We start from the raw sequence: 25237 nt of genomic DNA, 5'->3' as shown, positions 1-25237 counted from the left end.
CAGCCTAGTCCTTCAAGAGCAAGGATCGTTCAAGACTTGTCAATTTGCCAACAGATGCTTCAGCAAATAATCCAGCACTTTGAGAACAATGTTCTCCAAAGACAAATTGGAAGGATTTTGGGCACTTCACCCTCTACAGTGCACAATATAGTTCAAAGGTTCGAGGAATCTGATCAAATCTCACTGCGTAAAGGGCAAGATGAAAACCACTTCTGAATGCCCGTGATCTCTGATCCCAAAGATGTCACCGTCTTAAAAAAACATCATTCATCTGTAATGGATATCATGAACATGGGCTTGGGATATTTTAGTAAACCTTTGTTAGTCAACACCACTCGTCACTGTATCCACAGATGCAAGTTAAGACTTTACTATGCAAAGCAGAAGCCCAACATCAACACTGACCAGAAGCGCTGCCGACTTCTCTGGTCTCGGTCTAATCTTAGATGGAAAGTAGAACAGTGGAACCGTGTTTTTTGGTCCGAAGGGTCCACATTTCAAAAGGTTTTTGAAAACACAGCTGTCGTGTAATCCGGGACAAAGAGGGAAAGGACCATCCAAGCTGTTATTAGCTTCAGGTCCAAAAGCCAGTGTCTGTATGGGCCAGGGGTGTGTCAGTGCCCATGGCATGGGTAACGCACACATCTGTGAGAACACCATGAATGTAGACAGATATGTAAACATTTTGGAGCAACATATACTGCCATCCAGTACAGTCTTTTCCAGGGACATACATGCATTTTCCAGCAGGACAACTTCAAACCATATACTGCCTGGATTTCAAGTGCATGGCTGTGTAAGCAAAGAGTGTGGGTGCTAGATTGGCCTGCCTGCAGTCCTGACCTGTCTCCACTTGAGAATGTCTGGTGCATTAAGCACATTAGATGGCAACAAAGACCTTATACAATTGTGCAGCTAAAGACCTACATAATGGATGAATGGGGGAAAACTCCACTTTCTAAACTTAAACTTGTGTCATCAGTGCCCAAATGCTTAAGTGTTATTAGAAGAAATGATGTTTCACAGTGGTAAACACTCAACCGTCACAACTTTTTTTTTTTTTGAGCGTGTTGCAACCATCTTATTAAATTACTGTACTGTGGTGAGCAGGGCAGGGCCGAGCGGCATCTGGGCAGAGCGAAGCCGGGAAGATAAGTGGTGAATGACTTCCACCTGTGTGCCACACCGGTCTCACGTTCCAGTGAGGGGCGGCGGGAGCATTTAAGGAGAGGAGACAGCGGCAGATGAGAGGGAGATGCACGAAGCCTGTCTGTGTGTGTACGTCTCTTTATGTTCATACATAGCTGGCTGAAAAGCAGTGCATGTTTTTGTTATGTTACACACTGAAAAGTGTTTATTAAATGTCTGTGTGTCTGTCAAGCCAGTCCCAGCTTCCTCCTTTGTCATCTTTGAATTGTTACATGTACATAAATAAAAAACAAATAAAATAAAAAATGAAATTCACAGGGTAAAACATCATATAATATGTAGTTGTAGTGCTTTCAATATAGCAAATATATTTTGGCCCGGTTGCTAGGGTGGGTAGAGTCACGTTGGGGTAACCTCCTCGTGGTCACCATAATGTGGTTCTCGCTCTTGGTGGGGCACATGGCGAGTTGTACATGGACGCAGCGGAGAATAGCGAAGACTCCACACGTGCTATGTCTCCGCGGTAACGCGCTCAAAAATCCATGTGATAGGATGCGTGGATTGATGGTCTCAGATGCGGAGGCAACTGAGATTCATCCTCCGCCACCCAGAGTCACTACGCCACCACGATGACCTAGAGCGCATTGGGAATTGGGCATTCCAAATTGGGGAGAAAAAAAAAGAAAAAAAGAATGTGAAATGTCAGAATAATAGCAGAGAGAATGATTTATTTCAGCTTTTATTTCTTTCATCACATTCCCAGTGGGACAGAAGTTTACATACACTGTTAGTATTTGGTAGCATTGCCTTTAAATTGTTTAACTTGGGTCAAACATTTTGGGTAGCCTTCCACAAGCTTCTCACAATAAGTTGGGCCCATTCCTCCAGGCAAAACTGGTCTTGTTTGTAGAGTCAGGTTTGTAGGCCTCCATACTCGCACACGCCTTTTCAGTTCTGCCCACACATTTTCTATCAGATTTTGGTCAGGGCTTTGTGATGGCCACTCCAATACCTTGACTTCGTTGACCTTAAGCCATTTTGCCACAACTTGAGGTATGCTTGGGGTCACTGTCCATTTGGAAGACCCATTTGCGACCAAACTTTAACTTCCTGGCTGATGTCTTGAGATGTTGCATCAATATATACACACAATTTTCCTTCCTTATGATGCCATCTATTTTGTGAAGTGCACCAGTCCCTCCTGCAGCAAAGCACACCCCCAACATGATGCTGCCACCCCATGCTTCACAGCTGGGATGGTGATCTTCAGCTTGCAAGCCTCACCCTTTATCCTCCAAACATAACAATGGTCATTATGCCCAAACAGTTAAATTTTTGTTTCATTAGACCAGAGGACATTTCTCCAAAAAGTAAGATCTTTGCCCCATGTGCACTTGCAAACTGTAGTCTGGCTTTTTATGGTTATCAGGTTATGTCGATATAGGACTCATTTTACTGTGGATATAGATACTTGTCTACCTGTTTCTTCCAGCATCTTCACAAGGTCCTTTGCTGTTGTTCTGGGATTGATTTGCACTTTTCACACCAAACTACGTTCATTTCTAGGAGAAAAAAAAAGCATCTCCTTCCTGAACGGTATGATGGCTGTGTGGTCCCATGGTGTTTATACTTGCGTATTATTGTTTGTACAGATGAATGTGGTACCTTCAGGCATTTGAAAATTGCTCCCAAGGAGACTTGTGGAGGTCCACATTTTTTTTTCTGAGGTCTTAGCTGACTTCTTTTGATTTTCCCATGATATCAAGCAAAGAGGCACTGAGTTTGAAGGTAGGCCTTAAAATACATTCACAGGTACACCTCCTATTCATTACACCTCCTATCAGAAGCTAACTGGCAAAGGTTTGACATCATTCTATGGAATTTTCCAAGCTGCTTAAAGGCACAGTTAGTGTACGTAAACTTCTGACCCACTGGAATTGTGATAGTCAATTAAAAGTTAAACAATCTGTCTGTAAACAATTGTAATTTAGAGTCTAAATTAAGTCTAAATGACTTGCCAAAACAATAGTTTGCTAATATTAAATCTGTGGAGTGGTTAAAAAAATGAGTTTTAATGACTTCAACCTAAATGTAAACTTCTGACTTCAACTGTATTTGTTTACAATAGGATGGAGCGGGCTTTGAGAGAAAAGACACAGTTATCAGTAAATTCAAGACACTGTACATTAGTTTCAGTTTGCACTTTTGTCTTTCCTGGATTTTTTTGCAGGATGTGTATGAATGCGAGAAATACGGGAGATCTCAGGCAGTGTGAATAAATAAAATCTCACAGTGTCAGAACAGTTGCCAAAATGACTTTTCCGGGATTCATCCAGGGATCTCTGTGTGAAGTGACTGTTTTTGTATATACAAAAAAAATAAATAAAAAAAAATCAGTTTTGCACTGACACTTAACTACTGTCCTCTGACCAGTTCTTCTTTTGTACATCACATAATTTGCACCACAAAAATGACTATTTACCAGTGTTTCCTGCACCGCATCTCAGCAGCGCACCGCCACTACTGAATCTCCAGCGCCACGGCAAAAGAATGATACCCAAGTTGTGAGCTTGCAGTCTGAATTGAATAAGATGAGATAAAGAGCATGTGTCGTGAAATAACACGCAAACAACACATCTTTCTATTGCATTTTGTAGGACTGAACAATCTATCGACATAAAATCGAAATCAAGACATGACCTCATGTGAATATTAATCCGCAAAGGGCTGTGATTTAATCAAACAGTTTGCATGTGCCACGCACTGCTTGTGCGCAGTTCTGTAACTTCTGAGCACACGTGTGGCGGGTTCTGTGCTCTATGAATTTCATCTTGTGCACAGAATAAATGCCAAAGTATACTTTGGATGTCTGCGTTGCGGATCACTCTGTGACTTCAAACAGAAAGTTCCTGCTATTTTTAACCATATATCATTTCAATGCCACGTAAGTTAAGAAATTACTAAAGAAATATTACTTGTATAATAATATTAATATAGTTATTATTTAATATACAAATGTAATATTTGTCAATTCTTAATGTAGTAATAATAACCATTGTGATTATTATTCAGTATTATGATTATTATTAATAATATTATTATTCAGTATTATATTACAATAATATATTATTCAGTGCACAGTCAAATGAATCCTTGACTAAGGGTACGTTTACACGACAACAATGTACTAAAAACGGAAACGTTTTTCCTTTGCGTTTTTGAAAAGTTTTACGTACAGACGACAACGCTGTCAAAACGATCCCAGTACACACGGATACACGAAAAGGACTAAAAACACTGTATTATGCATGCCAGGCCAGTAGTTGCCGATGTCACTTTGTAAAGAAACACTACACGCCTGCGCACATAAGCATTCTTCCACAGAGCGGTGAATACAAACAATGAAGATGGAGATCGCTGTTCGTAGTAGTGATGCAGTAAATCTACACTTTGCTGGAGAAGCGTCAATAAACTCAAAATCTTGAGCAGCACAAACACAGTCCTGTATTCCGCCATTGTAGTTTTGAGTCTCGCGTGCATGCCTATAGACTGAACTCTCAAGATTATTTAATAAACTCTGCTCATTTTTACAATCACTTCGTCTCCTGCTTTCTTCTGTATTACCCTGCTGGGCTGGTAGGCGAGTAAGTTAACATAAGCTGTTGATGTTGACTGGTTTTGGATATCAGACAGAACTCTGATATATGGATATCTTCTGACGGAGAGAGAGGTCTTGTGTACACTGGATCTAACATGCATTTTCAGTGCCTCATGTTTTATTATTCTAAGCATATCATTGAATACTGTACATGGCATCACATCTGTATTTACAGGCTATATACATAAGCGGTGGGTGAATGAATTGCAGGGTAAAGGTACATCAAATAAAATTAAGTAAATAAATAACATTTACCCATCTGAATCCATACATTTCAAGATTTTCAAATGGCAGGTTCTGCCTACTGCACAATGTTCACACTCCATACAAAACACTCCAAATTAATAAATTGTTGATTATTGTTATTTGCACAGACACCAGTATTCATATTGATAATTATACATCTCAAATTGATGCCTATCAATCCATCATTCTTTATATAACACTTAATACGCGTGCGCATGACGTCATCGTTTTCACAAATTCGTGTTTTTGTATGTTTACACGAAGACGATAATGGCATAGTTTTCAAAAACTTTAACTTTGAAACCCGTTTTCAGGCCCCAAAACCCTGTTGTCGTGTAAACGAACAGCCAAAACGCACAAAAAGTTTTCCGTTTTTAATTGAAAACGTTGTGTAAACGGCCCCTAAATGAACTAAATTGGTGTTGTTCAATGTTCATATGACAAAGTGTAGCTATAGATAAACTTTTGCAAATATTTTTTTTTGTTTTGAAATAAATTTAAACATTAAAGGGGATAGTTCACCCAAAAATGAAAATTCAGTCAATGTTTACTAACCTCTTTGTTGTTACAACCGCAAATGACTTTCTTTGTGAAAAAATGTTGTGCCTCATTCAAGGGCAGTTTATGGTGACCACCTCCTCAAGCTTTAAAAGGATGCAAAATTATAATTCAGAAGTCTAATAAATTATTACACGAGACTCATGCTTGTTCTGAAAGCATGCGATAAGGTTTGGTGAGAAACAAATCAAAATCTAATGTAGCATTTAGTGAAACTGTTGACTGACCGTTGCTTTTCTCTGTGCGTTGAGACTGCACGAAAACAACACTCATGCATGAGTTTGTCAACTAGCAGGAAATGTTCAGGAACAAATACGTCACTTCCTTAAAACGATAAACAGTCATTGAAATGGTTAATAAACTAACCATTTATCACAAAATGATTTCAAATCGCAAGGTGCTTGATTTCCAATTACTTTTACAATTAATGGTTTTTAGTTACTCACCCTATACCTGTTATTTATGTTTGGCTATTGTTATAGAACAAAGCTCTTATTTGCTTGTTTTACTAATTATTTACACCTCTTATTAAAGCCTTAAGTGGTGCTGTGTATGACAGGTGAGGTACTTATTTGCTGCTTGGAGCGTTTCTCCCAAAGTTCAGCCTAAATTGTATTATACTTCTCTGCTTTTCACCCAATACAAATCATTTTGTTTTTCATCTCTATGAATTTACATAGGAACACATCAGGAGATGGAAAATTCCTCCACAAATCTCCTGGAATTATTGGAGCAGTAGTTTTTATTTTTTCACGAGTTTATTTTCCATTACCTGCCGCTAACATTCCACTAAAGGGCCTGAGTGAGAGGAGGTGCAGGATTTCATGAGAGCAAGGTTTAATAGACATACAATACCCTGTTATCTAAAGTTAATTTCAAACAATCTCTGGACTTCAAATGATGCTGCATTGGGATTCCCTTTACTTCAGGAAGCACATTGTTTCATGCATCTGGACCTAATGACTACTATTGTCTCTACGATTAACAATTTGAACCATTTACAGCTCTGCATGACCATTGTTCACATGATGTTTCTAAAGGGAAATTCCCCTTTTCCTGATTTGTCACAGCATTACATCTGCTAACTATAAGTCTGCACCACAGGTGTGAGCAAACCTGGGTGGGGCTGTTACCGTAGAAACCACACACACATAGCCTAGATGAAATTCAGACCTGTAAATGTTATTTTTCTAAAATGAATTCCCAGATCCAAACATGTGGAAACCATCTGTTTCGGTCTGTCCATCTCTGATGGAGGGAGCATTCCTATCTCTTAACTAAGGTCATGATCACCACATTTAATGCTTTTAAAAAGAAACTTCTTACTTGTACTGCAACAGATTTCAGCCTAAAAGAAATGTCAAGAACAGAATCATCTATGGTGTCAACCTTTTGCAGAGGTTTTCCTACCATACAAAAAGATCCATTTCTGTGAAGCATGTTGGCATAGCGTTTTGTAAGCATGGAGGCTGGTTGCAGGTGTCATTCGGATCCAGGTGGTTGAACGTCCAAATTGCATTTGGGTTCTGACATAGTACCACAAAAGCCTGTAACACAAGGGAGACAAAACCCTTTAATTACTAAACATAGCACATGTAACACAATACAGTACAACTGACCATATTGCAAATTTGCTATCAAGCTTGAACTTCTGCAAGAAATGCAAGGATATTTCTGAATAATAAATTATTTGTCTATAAATTATGTTTCCAGGCTGATTCTTCAAACCAAGGTAACTTAAGGGTAGGGCTGCAACGTTACATGTATCCGTCCCGAACCGATACAGTACAAGCAGTCACACGAATGATTACATAGATGAAGTCAGAAGTTTACATACACCTTAGCCAAATACATTTAAACTCCGTTTTTCACAATTCCTGACATTTAATCATAGAAAACATTCCGTCTTAGGTCAGTTAGGATCACTACTATAAGAATGTGAAATGTCAGAATAATTGTAAAGAGAATGATTCATTTCAGCTTTTACTTCTTTCATCACATTCCCAGTGGGTCAGAGGTTTACATAAACTTTGTTAGTATTTGGTAGCATTGCCTTTAAATTGTTTAACTTGGGTGAAACCTTTTGGGTAGCCTTCCACAAGCTTCTCACAAAACAGTTGCTGGAATTTTGGCCCATTCCTCCAGACAGAACTGGTGTAACTGAGTCAGGTTTGTAGGCCTCCTTGCTCACACACACTATTTCAGTTCAGCCCACAAATTTTCTATCAGATTGAGGTCAGGGCTTTGTGATGGCCACTCCAATACCTTGCCATTTTTCCACAACTTTGGATGTATGCTTGGGGTCACTGTCCATTTGGAAGATCCATTTGCGAATTAGCTTTAACTTCCTGGCTGATGTCTTGAGATGTTGCTTCAATATATACACATAATTTTACTTCCTCATGATGCCATCTATTTTGTGAAGTGCACCAGTCCCTCCTGCAGCAAAGCACCCCCACAACATGATGCTGCCACCCCCATGCTTCACAGTTGGGATGGTGTTCTTTGACTTGCAAACCTCACCCTTTTTCCTCGAAACATAATGATGGCCATTATGGCCAAACAGTTAAATTTTTATTCCATTAGACCAGAGGACATTTCTCCAAAAAGTAAGATCTTTGTCCCCATGTGCACTTGCAAACTGTAGTCTGGCTTTATGGCGGTTTTGGAGCAGTGGCTTCTTCCTTGCTGATCAGCTTTTCAGGTTATGTCGATATAGGACTCGTTTTACTGTGGATATAAATATTTGTCTTCCTGTTTCCTCCAGCATCTTCACAAGGTCCTTTGCTGTTGTTCTGGGATTGATTTGCACATTTCACACCAAACTACGTTCATCTCTAGGAGACAGAATGCATCTCCTTCCTGAGCGGTATGATGGCTGCGTGGTCCCATGGTGTTTATACTTGCATACTATTGTTTGTGTAGATTAACGTGGTACCTTAAGGCATTTGGAAAGTGCTCCCAAGGATGAACCAGACTTGTGGAGGTTCACAATTTTTTTTCTGAGGTCTTGGCTGATTTTTTTTTTATTTTCCCATGATGTCAAGCAAAGAAGCACTGAGTTTGATGGCAGGCCTTAAAATACATCCACAGGTACACCTCCAATTGATTCCAATTAGTCAATTAGCCTATCAGAAGCTAATTGCCTAAAGGCTTGACATCATTTTCTGGAATTCTCCAAGCTGCTTAAAGCCACAGTTAACTTAGTGTATATAAACTTCTACAATAGAATTGAGATAGTCAATTAAATGTGAAACAATCTGTCTGTAAATAATATTTGGAAAAATTACTCGTGTCATGCACAAAGTAGATGTCCTAAACGACTTGCAAAAACTGTAGTTTGCTAATATTAAATCTGTGTAGTTAAAAAATTAGTTTTAATGACTTCAACCTAAGTGTATGAAACTTCTGACTTCAACTGTATCTTAGCATGCATAAAACCAATATTAAAACAACATAACGAACAGCACAAACTGCACAGAACTAAAATGAATGGCTTTCACTTTTGCTTGCGGTCTCCGCGTTTATAGCCGAGTCTCCTGCTGAATGCGCTTAGATGTGATATACAATATGGAACAGCCTTTCTGTGCCCCCCCCCCCCACAAACACAGCAGCCCACCCCCAACCCACCCCCCTCAAGCCAAGGAGTACTTGTAATTAAGTGATAAGTACAAGTGGTGAACTGAAAGGCAAAAGACAGAAATCTGCACTGCTAATGTCTTAATTTTGTTACAATTGCATTTTTTTACTTTTATTATTTATGTTTTTATACAATGTGCATATAAGAGGCTCTTAAGTTTTGTATTGTAAATTAGTTGAAGAAATAGTGCAGTCATGTATAAATGGGCCTTCACAATGAGAACTGTTGCCCATCAGCCACTGTTTTCAAAATAAATAAAGATTCTTTGTTTTCCCTGCTGTACCAAAACCGTACCGAACCCTGGCCCCAAAACTAGGGCTGCCCCCTAATAGTTGACAAAACGTTGGTCAATGAGAAGAGTCTTGGTCAACCAAGTTTTGATTGGTCAGTTGGTAAAAAAAAGAAGAAACCTCCACAGGAAACTGACGAACACCGGTATGACTGCTGGTTGGATGCTAGGTGGTACTATGGGATAATTTTCATTAAGCAGGGTTAGGGTTAAACCTCCAGAATAAAGCAAGCCACCTTGATTTCAAACTTTGAACTTTATTTTTTAACTAAAAATTCAAATGAAACTGGGAAAAAAATAAGTGCAATTAAAATACATGGTGTTCAACGTTTTGAAAGATGGCTTTACAACAGTTGTGAAGGACATCATCTCTCTGGCAAAGAACCTACTTCATCTGTACATTCTCAACTGATATTTCGTTGTCCGGGAAAATACATAATGTGTGAATAAATTATTTATATATATTACAAAATCCAATTACATCGGCAACCCCCAGGCTGAGGGATCGGTGAATATTCTCGCTTTGGTGATTTTGCATTTTTAAATTAAATTATTTAAAAAACGAAAAACTAAAAGAGCACCTATTATAGTTTTTCAAATATTACCTTTCATGTAGTGTGTTATATAGCTGTTTGTGAATGTAAAAAAGTCTGCAAAGTTTCAAAAATCAAAGTGCACGACAAATAGAGTTATTGTCTCCCAAATGAAATAACATATTCTGAACACCTGAAACAAGTCGTTAGTAATTCCAGACTTACTTGCTGTACTAACCTACATAATTTGGTAACAAAACCCGCCTCTGGTCTTCATTGGCTGCTCGCGAACAGCTTTGACCCACCCTCAAACACTAAGCGGTAGACCAATCACAACAGACTGGGACATCTGACCAATCAGAGCAGAGTAGGCTTACTGAAAGGAGTTTAGAATGAATCCTTTAGAACGGATCATTGAACGAGTCGTTTTTGACACTGGGAAAAAAAGGTAATGCTGCAATTTAAATTATGAGCAAATTCAAGTGTTTTTGACCTTGGATGCATGTAAATCTATTGTATGTGACCTTTAAAACAAAATTAGGCACGTTTAAAAAAACATAAGTGCTTTTAAATCAAATAGACTACGTTTCTAAATTCAAATTGCACTCCAAATGAAGAAGCAATTAAAATAATGAAGTGATCAATAATATGTAGCCTATATACAAGTAACCACCTTTCCATTTACTGTCAAGCAAGTATCCGTCTAAACATGCAGGCGGAAAATTACTTACACAAATGAAGACATAAAAAAAATATATAAATGTACAAATAATAATTATGATGACGATAATAATCACTGAAATATAAATCATGGTTCGAGGTGAATGTGTTTTTGTATTATTTTATGTTTTAATCACAGATATATAGGCTGCAGAGTTGTGGACAAAATAAACTGCTCTGTGGAAATAAAGCAAACTGAACTCAGAGCAGCTCCTGAGCTGAGATGTCTGAGGTCATTTGCAGCACTCATAGATGATACTGTTCTTGCAACAACAACAACAACAACAACAAAAAAATTCATTAGACAGAAACAAAGAAAGAGTGAGAACCCTTTACATATGCATGTTCCACGAGACTGCACACCTCCGTACAAACAGTGCATCATACATGTGCATAGCAGCTTTTCTGTCATCTGTTCTTAATAATATAATAAAGTGTTTCTTCAAGTGCTTGTCTGTGTCTCTATGGGAAATGTATTTGTAATATTAATTTGATAATAATAATAGCCTAATAATAATTTAATACATTAATGGGAAAACAAGCCAAATATCGTCTTGACATCAAAGGCATCAGCTATTGGCGATCACTCTGACCATCGTCGATCCCCGAGATCGTCGTCTGTCGGCACAACCCTAATGTGCAATTCTCTCTATAAATTAACAAAATGTTCAGACAGTCTCCTTGCTGGTTTTTCTGACACAAACATTACTGCTTTTGCTGTTGTCGCTGTGGCTCACTTCGTGTGTGCTTGTAAAAAATATATTTCAAAGGCTCATTATTATGGTTTAGTATTTCTCTGTAGTGTAGAACAGTGTTAGTAATGTTATAACATTCTTTATCAGACTGGAACTCAAACCATTTTCTGATGCCCCCCAAAATATATTTAATTATGTAATTAAATTAATATCAAATGTGCGACAACTAGTCGACTAAGAAAATCTTTGGTCAGGGGCAGCCCTACCCAAATCCGAGGTACCTACCGAACCGTTAATTTATTGTATCGTTGCAGGCCTACTTGAGGGTACAGCTAATAATTGGCACCAAACCACCAACTCTATTTTTATTATCCAGCGAGTCTAAAATATAGCAACAGAAGATGTGTTGCTGTGCTACCTATAGCTGCTTTGAAGCAAACTTAAACTTCAGAGCAACAAACAAGTGTAAAGACAAGTGACAAGACATTTTGTTGGTAGCTTAGTTTTTATTTCTGACACATAGTACTGGTAGTCCCATCCACAATAAAATCGAACTGGTTCAAAAAATTTATCTCCACTGCTAAATTACACATCTAATATACTCTGTCTTTCACTTTGTGCTGCATTTCACTTTCATAGTGAACAGAAAAATTACTTGTTGCTGAAAATGTGTCATGCTGCTCCAGGTTAGGACAAATTACAGGTTAGTAACTGGCTATATAGCTTCATAGAAAAGATGAATAACTCCATTTAGGTTTTCATAGGCAATTACTTAAGTTAACTAAATATCAAAAGTCTGCCACTGAGTGGAATTATCCTAGAGGCTTTACAAAGACAAAAGTCTTGGTATATAAACAAGGTCTATTAGAAAATTGTCATTCAGCTGTTGCAAAACAGCCTTTCCCTAACCTGGCATTTCTTTAAAAAACAAACAAAAACAACACAATTACAAGAAATCTTTTTGGTTGCCTTTGCTTTTTCCCAACCCATCTTTGAACTCACCCTATCCGGTGCCACTCTAAATAATTTACTCCAATAGCCAAGTGTATTTAAAGCAAATCAATACCATTAAAGGACAGCTGGGGCATACTGAATAAACAGAGAACACTCTCTTCATGGCAAGGGCTCAGTACTACATCAACCTCCCACTGCATTGGTTTATCCCATCTATCTTTATCTGATCTGCCATCATGCTAACCAACAGTGGTGTAGAAAGAGTTAAAAGAAATCAGTTGCTCTCATTCACTTTCCTACCATCTTCCAGTGAGCAATGGGATATACAAATGCAGATGCCTACACAGTCTACAGTAGAAATGTTCAATACGGGCTCTTGGGTAGTGAGTATCAAATGGCTGTGCTCATCTAGGATTAGTTTTCCAACTTTTAGATCAGAAAGATATGACTAAATGGCTTGCGTTTGCATTGGGGGTGGGTTGGTACTGATGCATCAGCACCTTTGTGATGAGATGGTAGAAACATTCAGGGCCAGGTCTGAGGTAGTGTGTGTATGATTTTCTCTCTTGCTTAGCCATTATGTCTCCAAAGCTAGTCAGAGAGGAGGGGTGGGGAGCTGACTAGATGGCGCAGCAGCCAGAGGAACGCAGGCATGGATATGAAACCTGATCTATATTGCCTCTTAACCCCCCTCCCTACAACCTCCCTGCTGTCACCTTGCCACAGACTCCCACTGCAATCCGATCCCTTTCACAGTGGCTGCGATTGAAACACACTACTAGAAGCGTCCTGGGCAACACAACCTGGGACTGGCAGATATACTAGCAGCCAAAAGTTCGAAATAATGTACATATTTTGCTCTTATGGAAAGAAACTGGTCTTTTTATTCACCAAAGTGGCATTCAACTGATCACAATGTATTGTCAGTACATTAACAATGTGACAAATTACTATTACAATTTGAAAAAAAAAAAAAAAAACAGTTCTCATCAAAAATGGGGTTAAGATCCACAACACTCTTTTCCAATTATCTGTTGTCCAATGTCTGTTTCTTTGCCCACTCTAACCTTTTCTTTTAGTTTTTCTGTTTCAAAAGTGGCTTTTTCTTTGCAATTCTTCCCATAAGGCCTGCAATTCCTCCCATAAGTCTTCTCTTTACTGTTGTACATGAACCTGGTGTTGAGCGGGTTGAAATCAATGAAGCTGTCAGCTGAGGACATGTGAGGTGTCTATCTCTCAAACTAGAGATTCTGAAGTACTTATCTTCTTGTTTAGTTGTACATCTGGCCTTCCACATCTCTTTCTGTCCTTGTTAGAGCCAGTTGTCCTTTGTATGAGACTGTAGTATACACCTTTGTATGAAATCTTCAGTTTTTTGGCAATTTCAAGCATTGCATATCCTTCATCAAAACAATGATTGACTGACGAGTTTCTAGAGAAAGCTGTTTCTTTTTTGCCATTTTTGACCTAATATTGACCGTAAGACATGCCAGTCTATTGCATACTGTGGCAACTCAAAAACAAACACAAAGACAATGTTAGACTTTATTTAATGAACCAAATAGCTTTCAACTGTGTTTGATATAATGGCAAGTGATTTTCTAGTACCAAATTAGCATGATTACTCAAGGAAAAGGTGATGGCTGCTGGAAAAGGGGCCTGTCTAGATTTGATCAAAAATGACTTTTTTCAAATAGTGATGGTGCTGTTTTTTACATCAGTAATGTCCTGACTATACTTTGTGATCAGCTGAATGGCACTTTAGTGAATTAAAGTACCAATTTCCTTCCGAAACAGCAAAATCTGTACATTATTCCAAACTTTTGGCTGCCAGTGTGTGTGTATGTATATATGTGTATATACAGTACTGTGCAAAAGTTTAGGCACTTGTGAAAAATGTTGCATAGTGAGGATGTCGTTTAAAATAATGACAAATCGTTTTCATTTATCACTTAATGTCATACTAAGTCCAGTAAACATAAAAAAAAAAGAAAGCTAAATCAATATTCGGTGTGACCACCTTTGCATTTAAAACAGCACCAATTCTCCTAGGTACACCTGGACACAGTTTTTCTTGGTTGTTGGCAGATAGGATGTTCCAAGCTTCTTGGAGAATTTGCCACAGTTCTTCAATCTATTTAGGCTGTCTCAATAGCTTCTGTCTCATTATGTAATCTCAGACTGACACGATGTTCAGTGGGGGTTTGTGGGGGCCAAGACATCTGTTGCAGGGCTCCCTGTTCTTCTATTCTAATCTTTACTATTTGCAAAAGTAATGTTTGGGAGTCTAACATTTCTACTTCCTACAGACACACTAAAGCTGAAGAAATAAATAACCATCTTAAGACAAATGCGTTTGTGAAACATCTTATGTGTCTAAGACTTTTGCACAGTACTGTATATATGTATATATGTGTGTGTGTGTGTATGTATATATATACACATACATAGATACACACACACACACACACACACACACACACAGGCAGTGGAAAAAACATCTGTGTTTATTGTTGTTCAATACCGCAGCATTTTAAGCTATACATTTTGGATGTTATTTATATGCCGGAAAGATTTGTGCCAATGAAAACATATAGGCTGCATTACTTTAGTCTTTGTCACCTCATTTTGGACTTTTAAGCACATGAGCCTTGCATTTGCATAACAATAGCTCTTTAATGAATGTCCAAAGCAAGACACATATCAACTCTAGTAGCTCCTGTATACAGATACATGGTCACAGTCTATGTAAGTCACAGTGTACGACCAGCACACAGTCTTTTGCATTTATTAATACACCATACTTCCGTTCTCACCAGCACAGTGATCCCTGATATTGTTATTTGTATTTAGTTTTTGCAATGGAGAGGGTGAAGCAAGCTGTGGAATGTACAGCTGTCTGGCATGTATACACTGCAAGCCTTTCGCTTTCATTGTCTAAAACAAATCCACTTTTCCCAGGCTCAACCTTTCTCCTCCAGGCCTCTGGAAGTAGACACAGGCAGTGTTACCATCTGGTTTTTGACCTCCATGAGTACCAGACCTCCGAGCCTTGAGAAGGTAACGAAAGGAGCTGAATAGATCCCCTTCCCCCCCAAAGAACCAATAAATTAAAAACAGCTTTTGAATTTTGAGGGGGAGAGGCATGGACAAAAAAAAGACAAAATTTAGGATCGCAATACACACATATAACCCAACATAAAAGGGAACACGATGTACAGTGAAAATGAGCATACATTTAAATGTAGTGCGTTTTCTATAAACAGCTCATTAAATACATTGAGCAAAAACAGTCCAAGAAAAAAACAATTACGCCAAAATTCAGCAAAATACAATATTGTACGGTGTAAAGGAATATACACTAAACTCATTACATTTTCCCAAAACGAATAAATAAAAGCGTTGAAAGTAAGAGAGTACTGTCAGATTTTAAGGAAAGTTGTTGTTAGCGTTATGTGTCTGCCGCGTTAAAAACTACAAACTTTCAGTCGGACTTTTACAGACAGTGACCATTTTTCTTCGGGCAATAATAGCGGCATTTAAAACATTTGACATGTAGTATAATAGTTATAAAGTTTTATAAAGAAGAAATATAGTCGTTATTGTTAAGTAAACTTCAGTTTATTTCGCCTAGCTAGTAGCGATAGCACACTAGCTATCATTCAACTCACTTCAGACAGCAACTCACTTTGAGGAAACCTGACAAACAAATGAGAGAAAATCACCAAATAAACTCGAAAACGCCTTACATTAGATCTTTTAAGCCTTGTAAATGTGTTTACCGCGAAGTAAAAAAGAAACAGGCCACGGCAGTCGATAATACAGCTTAGCAAGTCGGTCAAAACAATACGAGGAAAAACGCAAAATTCAGCGCAACAAACTTTCGTCAGACAGCGTTAGCTTAGCCGAGCTAACACATCCCACTTCACTTACCGAAAAGACTCTTCAATAAAGCGTATATCCTTTTAATCCGTCAGTTAAATAAGCTATCGACACTGTGACAATCCAGAGGGGTTGTGTTTGTGGTCGACTCTTACCGATGTCCGCAAAGGGTCTAGCACTGACCAGCACCATACAGCGATGCGCTCTCTGACGATACACTAGTACGTACACGACAAACAGCGATCGCGCCGGTTTACCTGACGGTACAGCTCCCCCTGGCGACTGAAGTGCGAATCAGACGTCTGTGTATTACCGAACTTCCTTTGGCTGCTCATTTGTACTGAGTGCATTTAACGACTGGAATGCAATATTTGAGAGAAAATGATATACAACTCTTTACATATTAGTCTTTTATTTCATTTTTAATTCATAAGTTAATGATATAAATTAGAAATACACTCAGTTGCATTCTTCGTGTGCTCATGTTGTATGGCATTTGCCGAATCTGTACATTGCATAAATTCCTTTCAAACAGTTTGATGTATTATTAAGTTAAACATGATTTAGATTTAAATAATGTGATTAAAATATTATAAGCGTGAATTAGTAATGGCGCTGTCCAGTGTAAAGTGATATAACATTTAATCACAAAATATTTAAGTTATGAGCAATTGTTTTAACAGTTTGTATAAAGCAACTTCATATTTTATACTTGTCATGTTCAAATACAAATACAAGTTATTATTTGGACATTGAAGTATCCACACCACATCTCAGTTTTAACCATTTTTTACTCCCCTTCATAAAATACCAAAAGAAAGAATCTGCAGTATTCAACAGAAGAAAATTGCATTAAAGACACTTTAAGTAAAAACAACAACAACAAAAACTTTATAAATGTGTGCTATGTGATAACTCTGCACCCATGTGTTCACATGATTCTTAAAGGGATAGTTCACCCAAAAAGCAAAATTCTCTCATCATTTACTTACCCTCATGCCATCCCAGATGTGTATGACTTTGTCTTCTGCTGAACACAGACAAAGATTTTTAGAAGGATATCTCAGCTTTATAGGTCCTCCAAAACGCAAGTGAAAAGGCAGAATAAAAGTAATCCAAAAAACTCCAGTGGTTAAATCGATATCTTCAGAAGCGATATGATAGGTGTGGGTGAGAAACAGATCAATATTACTTTTTTCTTAGTGCTTTTTTTTTAACTATAAAATCTCCTCCCTGCCCAGTAGGTGGCGATATGCACAAAGAATGTGAATCACCAAAAACAAAAGAAGAAATTTGAAAGTGGAAATTGATAGTAAAACGGACTTTATTATTGATCTGTTTCTCACCCACAGCTATCATATCGCTTCTGAAGATATAGATTTAACCACTGGAGTCTTATGGATTACTTTTATGCTTAATGGTCACCATTCACTTGCATTATGAGGACCTACAGAGCTGAAATAGTCTTCTAAAAAAAATTGTGTTTAGCAGAAGAAAATAATACATACCTGGGATGGCATGAGGGTGAGTAAATGATAAGATAATTTTCATTTTTGGGTGAAATATTCCTTTAATGGTGTTTTTTCTTACTTCAACACAAATAATCTGCAAATTCAAGAAAAAGTTTATGCCTCTGTAACTGGATGCTTGAATGCTTTCACTTTAAATTCACAAGTGAAAATGGTGGATGATTTTACATTTTGTGAAAAGTGACTGCTTGACATTCAATAGCGTTACATTTCACAATCACACAATGAAAATACATAGTTATAGATGTATATTAAATACATACACCAGTATATTAAAATGATACTGTAATTCCATACACCTGAACCCAAAGCTGCTATAAATGCTCACATACTGTAACTTACTCATGTACCATAAATATTATTTATTCAATTTACAGTAAGAGAGGCATTTCACATGCCAAACTGTTGTTTATTTCAATCATATTTTTAACTAATAAACCTATTGTATCAACCTGAAAACTTTAATCCTAAAAACACTTCTCAACTGGTAGGTTCAAGGTTAGATACAATTCAAAATATGGCAATGAATATATAATGACTAACGTTGACACGTCAGTGACACATTCATAAAACATGTCTCAATCAAACAGGAGTAATTTTGTTCAAAAGAACAAGAACAAAAATACTTTATGTTAAACAGCCTGAAGGAAACACAAGTGTGTATAATTGTGCTAAAATTTTGAAAAACTTTGAAAAAACTGGTGTTAAACGTCTGTGGAAAACTTTAACTGTAAGCTTAAAGTTGCATCTCACAGCTAGGTAGCATCTACCAACTGAGAATACAAAGAACAAAGTCTAGGTTACCACATTTGTTATAATTTTTAGGATAACATTAAGAATCCAATTTCTCTTTTCTGTGTATGTGGTTAAATTGACCTTATTTTGTTGATTCAATTATTAATTAAATTAAAATGTCAGTCCCTCATTCTTGGAAAAGTAAACAAGTAAATTATCTGTGCAAATTATAACACTGTGCAATTTGCAAAGAAAGCCTAAATATTACGTTTTTGGACACAATAAATAACAGAACAAAAAACAGCTAACATCGATGACCAAGAGAAACAGTTTAAGGTACTCTGTTCAGCTTTGCAGGCTGGAAATTAAACAGCTAGTTATGTCTTGCAAACTGTACATTGTGAGGGCAAGAACTGATTCACTATTCAAATTCAATGTTACCAGGTGCCCTGCTTAAATTGTTTTTAAATCGACAAATGGAAAAATGTTAACATCACAAATGCATTAATTGCTTCCTTTCACACATGAACAAGATTTGTATCACATATAAATGATTCATTCAGCATTAAAAAGACTACACCGGTATCCTGTTTCAGTGTGAAGTAAAAGAGCAATAGGCCTCGTTATATTTTGTGAAAACAACTTGTAATGCAATTAAAAGAAATACGATTAAGATTCCTTTCGGGGTTAAGGCGTAATAAAATGCATAGATTTTTGTTCAGGCTCTGTTTTTGATTTTTAAATGATCTGAGACGTGACATCAACTCAAGACTATGCCTGGCCATGAGTAAATACATCTCTAGACAATATTCAGCAAACACACAACATCATCCATGTACAGTGTAACCTATTCAATTCTAACTAAATAATTAGTTACTTGGTTAAAAATCTAACCAAATTCTAACAAAGAAGTTCAAATCAATGTTTCAGTCACTAACATCATAAAAATGTCATGTTGTATAAATTCACCAAAAGTGAAAGTGATGTTATCTCATTTAAATTAATGTATATCAGGCAAACAAGTGCACATTTATTGTAATAAAAAATACATTTATTATAATAAAGATAACTAACTAAATAACTCATCCTCTATGTGCACACTGGGTTTTAATTTGGATTTAAAAATGTGCATTTGTTAAAACACCTATATGTTTAATTTAAAAATTATATATATATTATTATTATTTTTATTATTATTATTATTATTATTTTTATGTGTCATTTTATGTAAGATTTTCTATTCATTTGGATTGGCACTGATGCCTTGCTATAGAACCTCTAATGCAAATGTTTTATAAACTGCATTTAGTTGTTTCACCGACAGCTTCTGTTGTACTGTTAAGGGATCTACACATTGATGGCATGTGCATGCTTCTTGCATAAGGGCTTGTCCTTCTTGGAGTAGAAAGGTTGTCCTTCCAAGTTCACATGGCACACCTGTATGTCAAGACAGAAGATTAATAATTCCTTGTAACTAAATCATTTCAAAACCATCTTTGGGAAAGTGCAATTAAAAACATTGATTTTGTACCTACCGCACAAACAAAGCAAGTATCATGCCATGTATGGCCTAGAGCTTCGATAAATTTGTCTCCTGCCTCAACTGGGAAGTCACAGCCATGGCATTTTGTGCTGAAGAGAGCAATGTAATCTGGTGACAGAGAAACAGTCAATGAAAATACGGTAGACCTATAAAATGCATTCAGCGAGATTTAAAAATGAACTGAACATAGCTGGTGGTTCCTTTACCTTTCTCACAATAGGGCTCCCCATCCTCCATATGGAAGAGGCTGTTTCCAAATGGCTTTCCACAAGCTGCACACACAAAGCAAGTAGTATGCCAGGTCTGCCGCAGTGCATGCATCACTTCCTGTAGAGAGGAATAACTGTCAGTACTGGTGAAATGTGTCTACAATTTTGTGTCTGTGTACAAATCAACATGTTAGTAGATGTTAGTAGGTTTTTCAACGTACTCCCATGATCTTGGTGCTGCATCGGGCACAGGTAGGTGCAAAGAATTCTCCATAGCAGTTCTCACAGTAAACATTATTCTGCTCCTCCACAAAGCTGACATCAGCCAGAGACGTGTGGCAGTAATGGCAGTTGAACTCCTCGGGATGCCAGGAACGACCCAATGCCACCAGGAATGGTCCCCTGGAGGGTCAGAATACAATGTGGCACAAAAACATTTTTATGAATATGAAAAGACTAATTTAAAAATCATGTTTTTGGAAAATGTGTATTTCTGCAACACCAGCGGAACTGCAATCGGTTTGTTTAGTGGCCTTTAGTGGCACGGGATAACGACATTGGTTCAACTAATCGTGTGAGTTTGCAACAGGACTAGCCGTTTGGCTAAAGAATACAAGACGGGAGGGGCTGCTTGAAACAGTCAGGGGGGAATTCACTAAGAATAAATTGCGCCCAGTGAAATCACGTACTGTAGCACTCAGAACCAGTCTGCATGACCGTGCAAATTGCGTTCAGCACAGATTTTGTGGGTGCGTTTGCACCGTTACCAGAGCAGCCTAGTTCTTTTAGTAAATCAGGCACTAAACCAGCACAAACATTTCTTTTAGAAAAAAAAAAGAGTTTTGTGAATGAGGTGCAATCTACAATAAGTCTAATTTACATAGAAAGGTGTCGAGTTTCCATGGAAAGGAATGACAATGACTGAATTTGAATACTAAAGATGCAGTGCAATTTCAGTGTCGTTTGCACCTGTTTAAACTAGATTGCGGGTGATTAGTCAATAAGATTGCGGGTGATTTTGGGACCGAAATACCACATGCTAAAGTGGTGCAACTGTTTAGTGAATTTGCCCATTCTTGCAATTCTTTGGTGCCGCTAGTTGGGCAGAAATTGCACACTTCTCTCAAAGAGCGAAGGCAGTGGGAAACAATGATTTGTTACTCTGTGAAATCACAAATATATCACAAGAGTTTACAATTAGAAGGATGAATATTGCACAGATGTACAAGTGTAATCATACCTGATGATGTTGTTGCAGGATGCACACAGAGGTGTCCTGCTGCTGGCTGCAAACCGCTCAGCCCTTTGAGCAACACCACGAGCCACGGGTGGGAATGGCGCAGGGCTAAATGGAGAAGAGGCAGGGTTGAAAGCAGGACTTGGGGCAGCAGGAGCAGGTGCTGGAGCAAGAATGGGGTTGGGGATGTAGGCTGGTGGTGGTGGGGCAGCCTGGGGCAGAGCCTGTACTTTGATACTTGTGGTGGTAGATTTGCTTTTGTCAAATTTCTGGGCAAAATTATCATCAGTAACCCAAGGAGGCCTGCTGGAGGAAGGAGCTGGAGCTGGGGCAGGAGCAGGTGCATGAAACATTGTTGGATCTGGTGCTGAAAGATGCACATCAATTAATAGCATGTACATTCATATGGTTGCAACCAGAAATGGACACATATTAAATTGTAAAAATAGTGCACAAACAGTCATTTTTGCAACGGCTACCTGGGGCAGCCGGGTAGGCTGTAGGCACAATGGTGGCAGTGCTGACCACTTTAGGAGGAGGTGGACCTATAGGGATCTGGATGGAGCTGTGTTGCATGGGTGGCTGTTGCATAGGTGGAGGCCGCTGCATGGGTGGTGGCTGCTGCATAGGTGGAGGCTGGGCGTAAGGACTGCAGAAGGACAGACAAAAACTGTGTAACATTTCAGTTCAAATGCATGACTAACAGAGCATAGAAACTATTCCTCCTTACCGTTTTTAGTTACCAATATAAAATATGTATTATTGGGGCTACTGGAGATTTTACAAGATTTACTGACTATTGTACTAACTAAATTAGTTTGAATGCAGTTATCTGAGACTTTACTGCTAATATTCCCCAAGGTTGTCTGATCACATACTCCATTACATACAGTATGCATGGTCCAGTTTGACAGTGTCTTACCTATATTTGTTCCTTTCATCACAATTTTAATGCAAAAGTTAGTGTTGTTTTAACAGAGCAGAAACCCACAAAAAGAGTGAGAGAGAAATAATCTAGCACCAAAAACAGTGTTAGAAGAGAGAGCCACCATTGCAACAGATTTAAATGAAATTACCAGGTTACACGCATAGATACATTTTCAAATATGGTTATAAAAGGTTAAAAATAAATCACCAAAGCATAAGTATTATCCTTTGGGGTCAGTTGGCTAAAAAGGACAGAAATGAAGAAAATATGTTATTTCAAAAACTGTATGGCATACTGACACTGTAAGGTAGAAAGCACACTTGCTGACTGAATACAGATCTGCAACAGCAGTACCTGGAGATGGAGGTTTTATACTGGGAAGTGTAACCAATTGAAGTCTGCAAGTTGAAGCTATAACAAAGACACAAAATGTTGACAGTCAAACTTATCATACCTAGATTGAGCAGCAGAGAAGCCTGGCACTCTCATATCTGTATCACTGCCAGACTGCAGTCATATCTAAATATTGTGATTCACAGTTATAATGAACAAGGCCACCCAAACAACTCAACGTCATCTATTTACATTAAAAACAAATAAAAATCTGTCTGGGGTTTTACTGTTAATTCACAATGTTTGGGTTGTTTTTTAATTATTTTTAATTTCTCATCTGTCTATAAGAAAATAAATACATAATCAGATACTTGGACTTTTGAAATCAGTGTGAATATGCAGTAACCCTTTATAGAACGAGTAAGATGTGTCCTCTGTTCTTGTTTTGCCTGAAGTTGGTGGAGACTGAAGTTGGCTGTAGATCAGTCCACAGATGTACAGTATGAATGAACAAAAAAAAATGTATAATAATAAAAAAAATAGACCAAGCACCAATAAATGCATAAATCAAATGTTGTTATATATTACCAAAATAAAGACATGCGGACACACATAAAACAGTACGTAAAGAAACATGAGTTCAAGGCAAAGACCTGTACCAACAATTACAGTTTTCCCAGAGGCCTGTAGTAATATGAGGCCCAGTTTAACACAGGATCCATATATTTCTGGACTCGGGCTGACAGATCCATTAGGGGGACCTGAACATTTATAGTTTTTATGCCAGTTGTAAGACTGAATTATCTCCTGTAGTAGAAGACAAATAATAGTTTGTCATCCTAATCTGAATTAAATATAATATATATATATATATATATATGGCTATGGCCTCTAATTCTGAAACTACATTATTGGACACTTATGTAATTATAAGTCAATGTATAGATATCTTGAAAACATGAAGTTGACTCCAGTCTGTATGCAAAATTCTTAATAGACTGCAGGGTCAGCATATGCAATGGATGAGATAATGTCATAGTTACAGTACATCCAAAGAGAGTGCAGTTTCTGCCATGTCTGAGAACAAGTTTGCTTAAATTAATCAGACATGAGCATTGGTTAGCATGGATTGCTCTCAGTGAAAATTAACATCACAGTGAATCAAGCTGTATGGCAACAGACTCTCCATAGTCTCAATAGTGGGCCATTTGTTAATACGGCTAATTCATCAATGTATGCATGTATCATTGCTTTCTTTTAACTTGTGACTGTGAATTTCATGTGTACTTGATAAATATGTACAAAATATGTGTGTATGAATTTAAAGCAATTCATAAGAAATAAAATCTGAAATCAAAACCTCTTCAAAAGAGAAAACCAAGCCGGGCAAAATATTGCTCAACCCAAAAGGTAACATTTTAAGTTGATTTATAAAAGTAACTATCTCTGTTTTCATAAATACCTATCTTACTGTGATTCTTAAGAATTCATTTGGCAAACAAAATAAGTCCATGGAAGTCAATTGAATAAAGTTCTGATGCTAAAAGGGGTGACTGAAAGAAACTCCTTATTAAAAAGCAGAACTTCAAAACAAATAGTTAATCTGACCATCATGATATAGGTTACATCTTTTTTGGGAAAGAGCATTTGTAGTAGTGAGTAGCAGACAAGTCCAAGCTGACCAATTAGAGGATTTAAGTAATATTATCATGTTATATCATACTATTGGTTATAACATTATTAGGACTTGATGAATAGATTAGGTTAGACTTCAGTGATCAATGGAAGCTCTCCGTTCTAACACATTAATTTGAAATGCCCTACAATCTCTCAAAATGTTAGAATCTAATTGCACCATAATAGTTAAATTTTTAACATGCCTCCACTAACAGAGGTTTATTAACATTTAAATAACTTGTCTAATATTATGTGATACACACAGCCAAACCAATAACCTGTATCTACTTCTAAACCAGATGAATAACATAGATGAATAACCCCCAATATACCAACAGCAATAACAATGAAAACAGAGCAAACCTTAAATATCAATTCAAAGTAATAGAATACAAATGGATGCACATCTTCATGCCAAGGGAGAATACAATAACTAAACAAAGTGAAAACAAAAACAAAAACAAAAACATGAAAAATACAATTCACAAGCATGCGACTTTACCTGTCTACCGGAGTTTGCTCAGTTGCCTGATTGGCTATCTGTGGATCCGACAGGAGCTCATTGGGCGAAGCAGCGATAGCAGGCGGACAAATAGGTGCAAGGCTGGTGGAAACTGGAGCATGCTTGGCAGGATTACTAGATTACTAGATACAGACGGCAGCCGTGTTTTGTGCTGTGTATGTATATATGCCTTAAATTGCAAGTCACATTTTGTTATAGG

The 25237-nt window shown here is 37.6% G+C and overlaps 2 protein-coding genes across 11 annotated transcripts in view; both read right to left on the bottom strand.

Annotated features, from left to right (window-relative positions):
• Nucleotides 1–16593, bottom strand: part of LOC127413722 (bone morphogenetic protein receptor type-1A-like) — a 42163-nt gene extending 25570 nt beyond the window's left edge. For 4 of the 5 annotated variants that reach the window (XM_051651097.1, XM_051651098.1, XM_051651093.1 and 1 more), the window contains exons 1-2: nt 16376–16593; nt 7022–7158 (exon numbers count right to left, since the gene is read on the bottom strand). Coding sequence is in view for 3 of the 5 variants with exons in the window: in XM_051651093.1 (XP_051507053.1) it covers nt 7022–7130 (109 nt within the window). In the remaining 2 variants the exon portion in view is untranslated. The remainder of the gene's footprint in view (nt 1–7021; nt 7159–16375) is intronic. The other variant, XM_051651094.1, reaches the window with a different exon arrangement.
• Nucleotides 16594–16949: 356 nt separating this feature from the next.
• Nucleotides 16950–25237, bottom strand: part of LOC127413720 (LIM domain-binding protein 3-like) — a 71313-nt gene continuing 63025 nt past the window's right edge. For 2 of the 6 annotated variants that reach the window (XM_051651088.1, XM_051651090.1), the window contains 7 exons: nt 22860–22916; nt 22057–22226; nt 21581–21944; nt 20562–20742; nt 20338–20458; nt 20124–20239; nt 16950–20025 (listed from right to left, as the gene is read on the bottom strand). In XM_051651088.1, the coding sequence (XP_051507048.1) occupies nt 19936–20025; nt 20124–20239; nt 20338–20458; nt 20562–20742; nt 21581–21944; nt 22057–22226; nt 22860–22916 (1099 nt within the window). In that variant the 3' untranslated portion in view covers nt 16950–19935. Of the gene's footprint in view, nt 20026–20123; nt 20240–20337; nt 20459–20561; nt 20743–21580; nt 21945–22056; nt 22227–22859; nt 22917–25017; nt 25153–25237 lie in introns of all 6 variants that reach the window. The other 4 variants (XM_051651089.1, XM_051651091.1, XM_051651086.1 and 1 more) reach the window with 3 other exon arrangements.

Source organism: Myxocyprinus asiaticus, chromosome 23, assembly GCF_019703515.2.
Source record: "Myxocyprinus asiaticus isolate MX2 ecotype Aquarium Trade chromosome 23, UBuf_Myxa_2, whole genome shotgun sequence".
Taxonomy (NCBI): domain Eukaryota; kingdom Metazoa; phylum Chordata; class Actinopteri; order Cypriniformes; family Catostomidae; genus Myxocyprinus; species Myxocyprinus asiaticus.
This window is presented reverse-complemented; position numbering and strand designations above follow the sequence as displayed.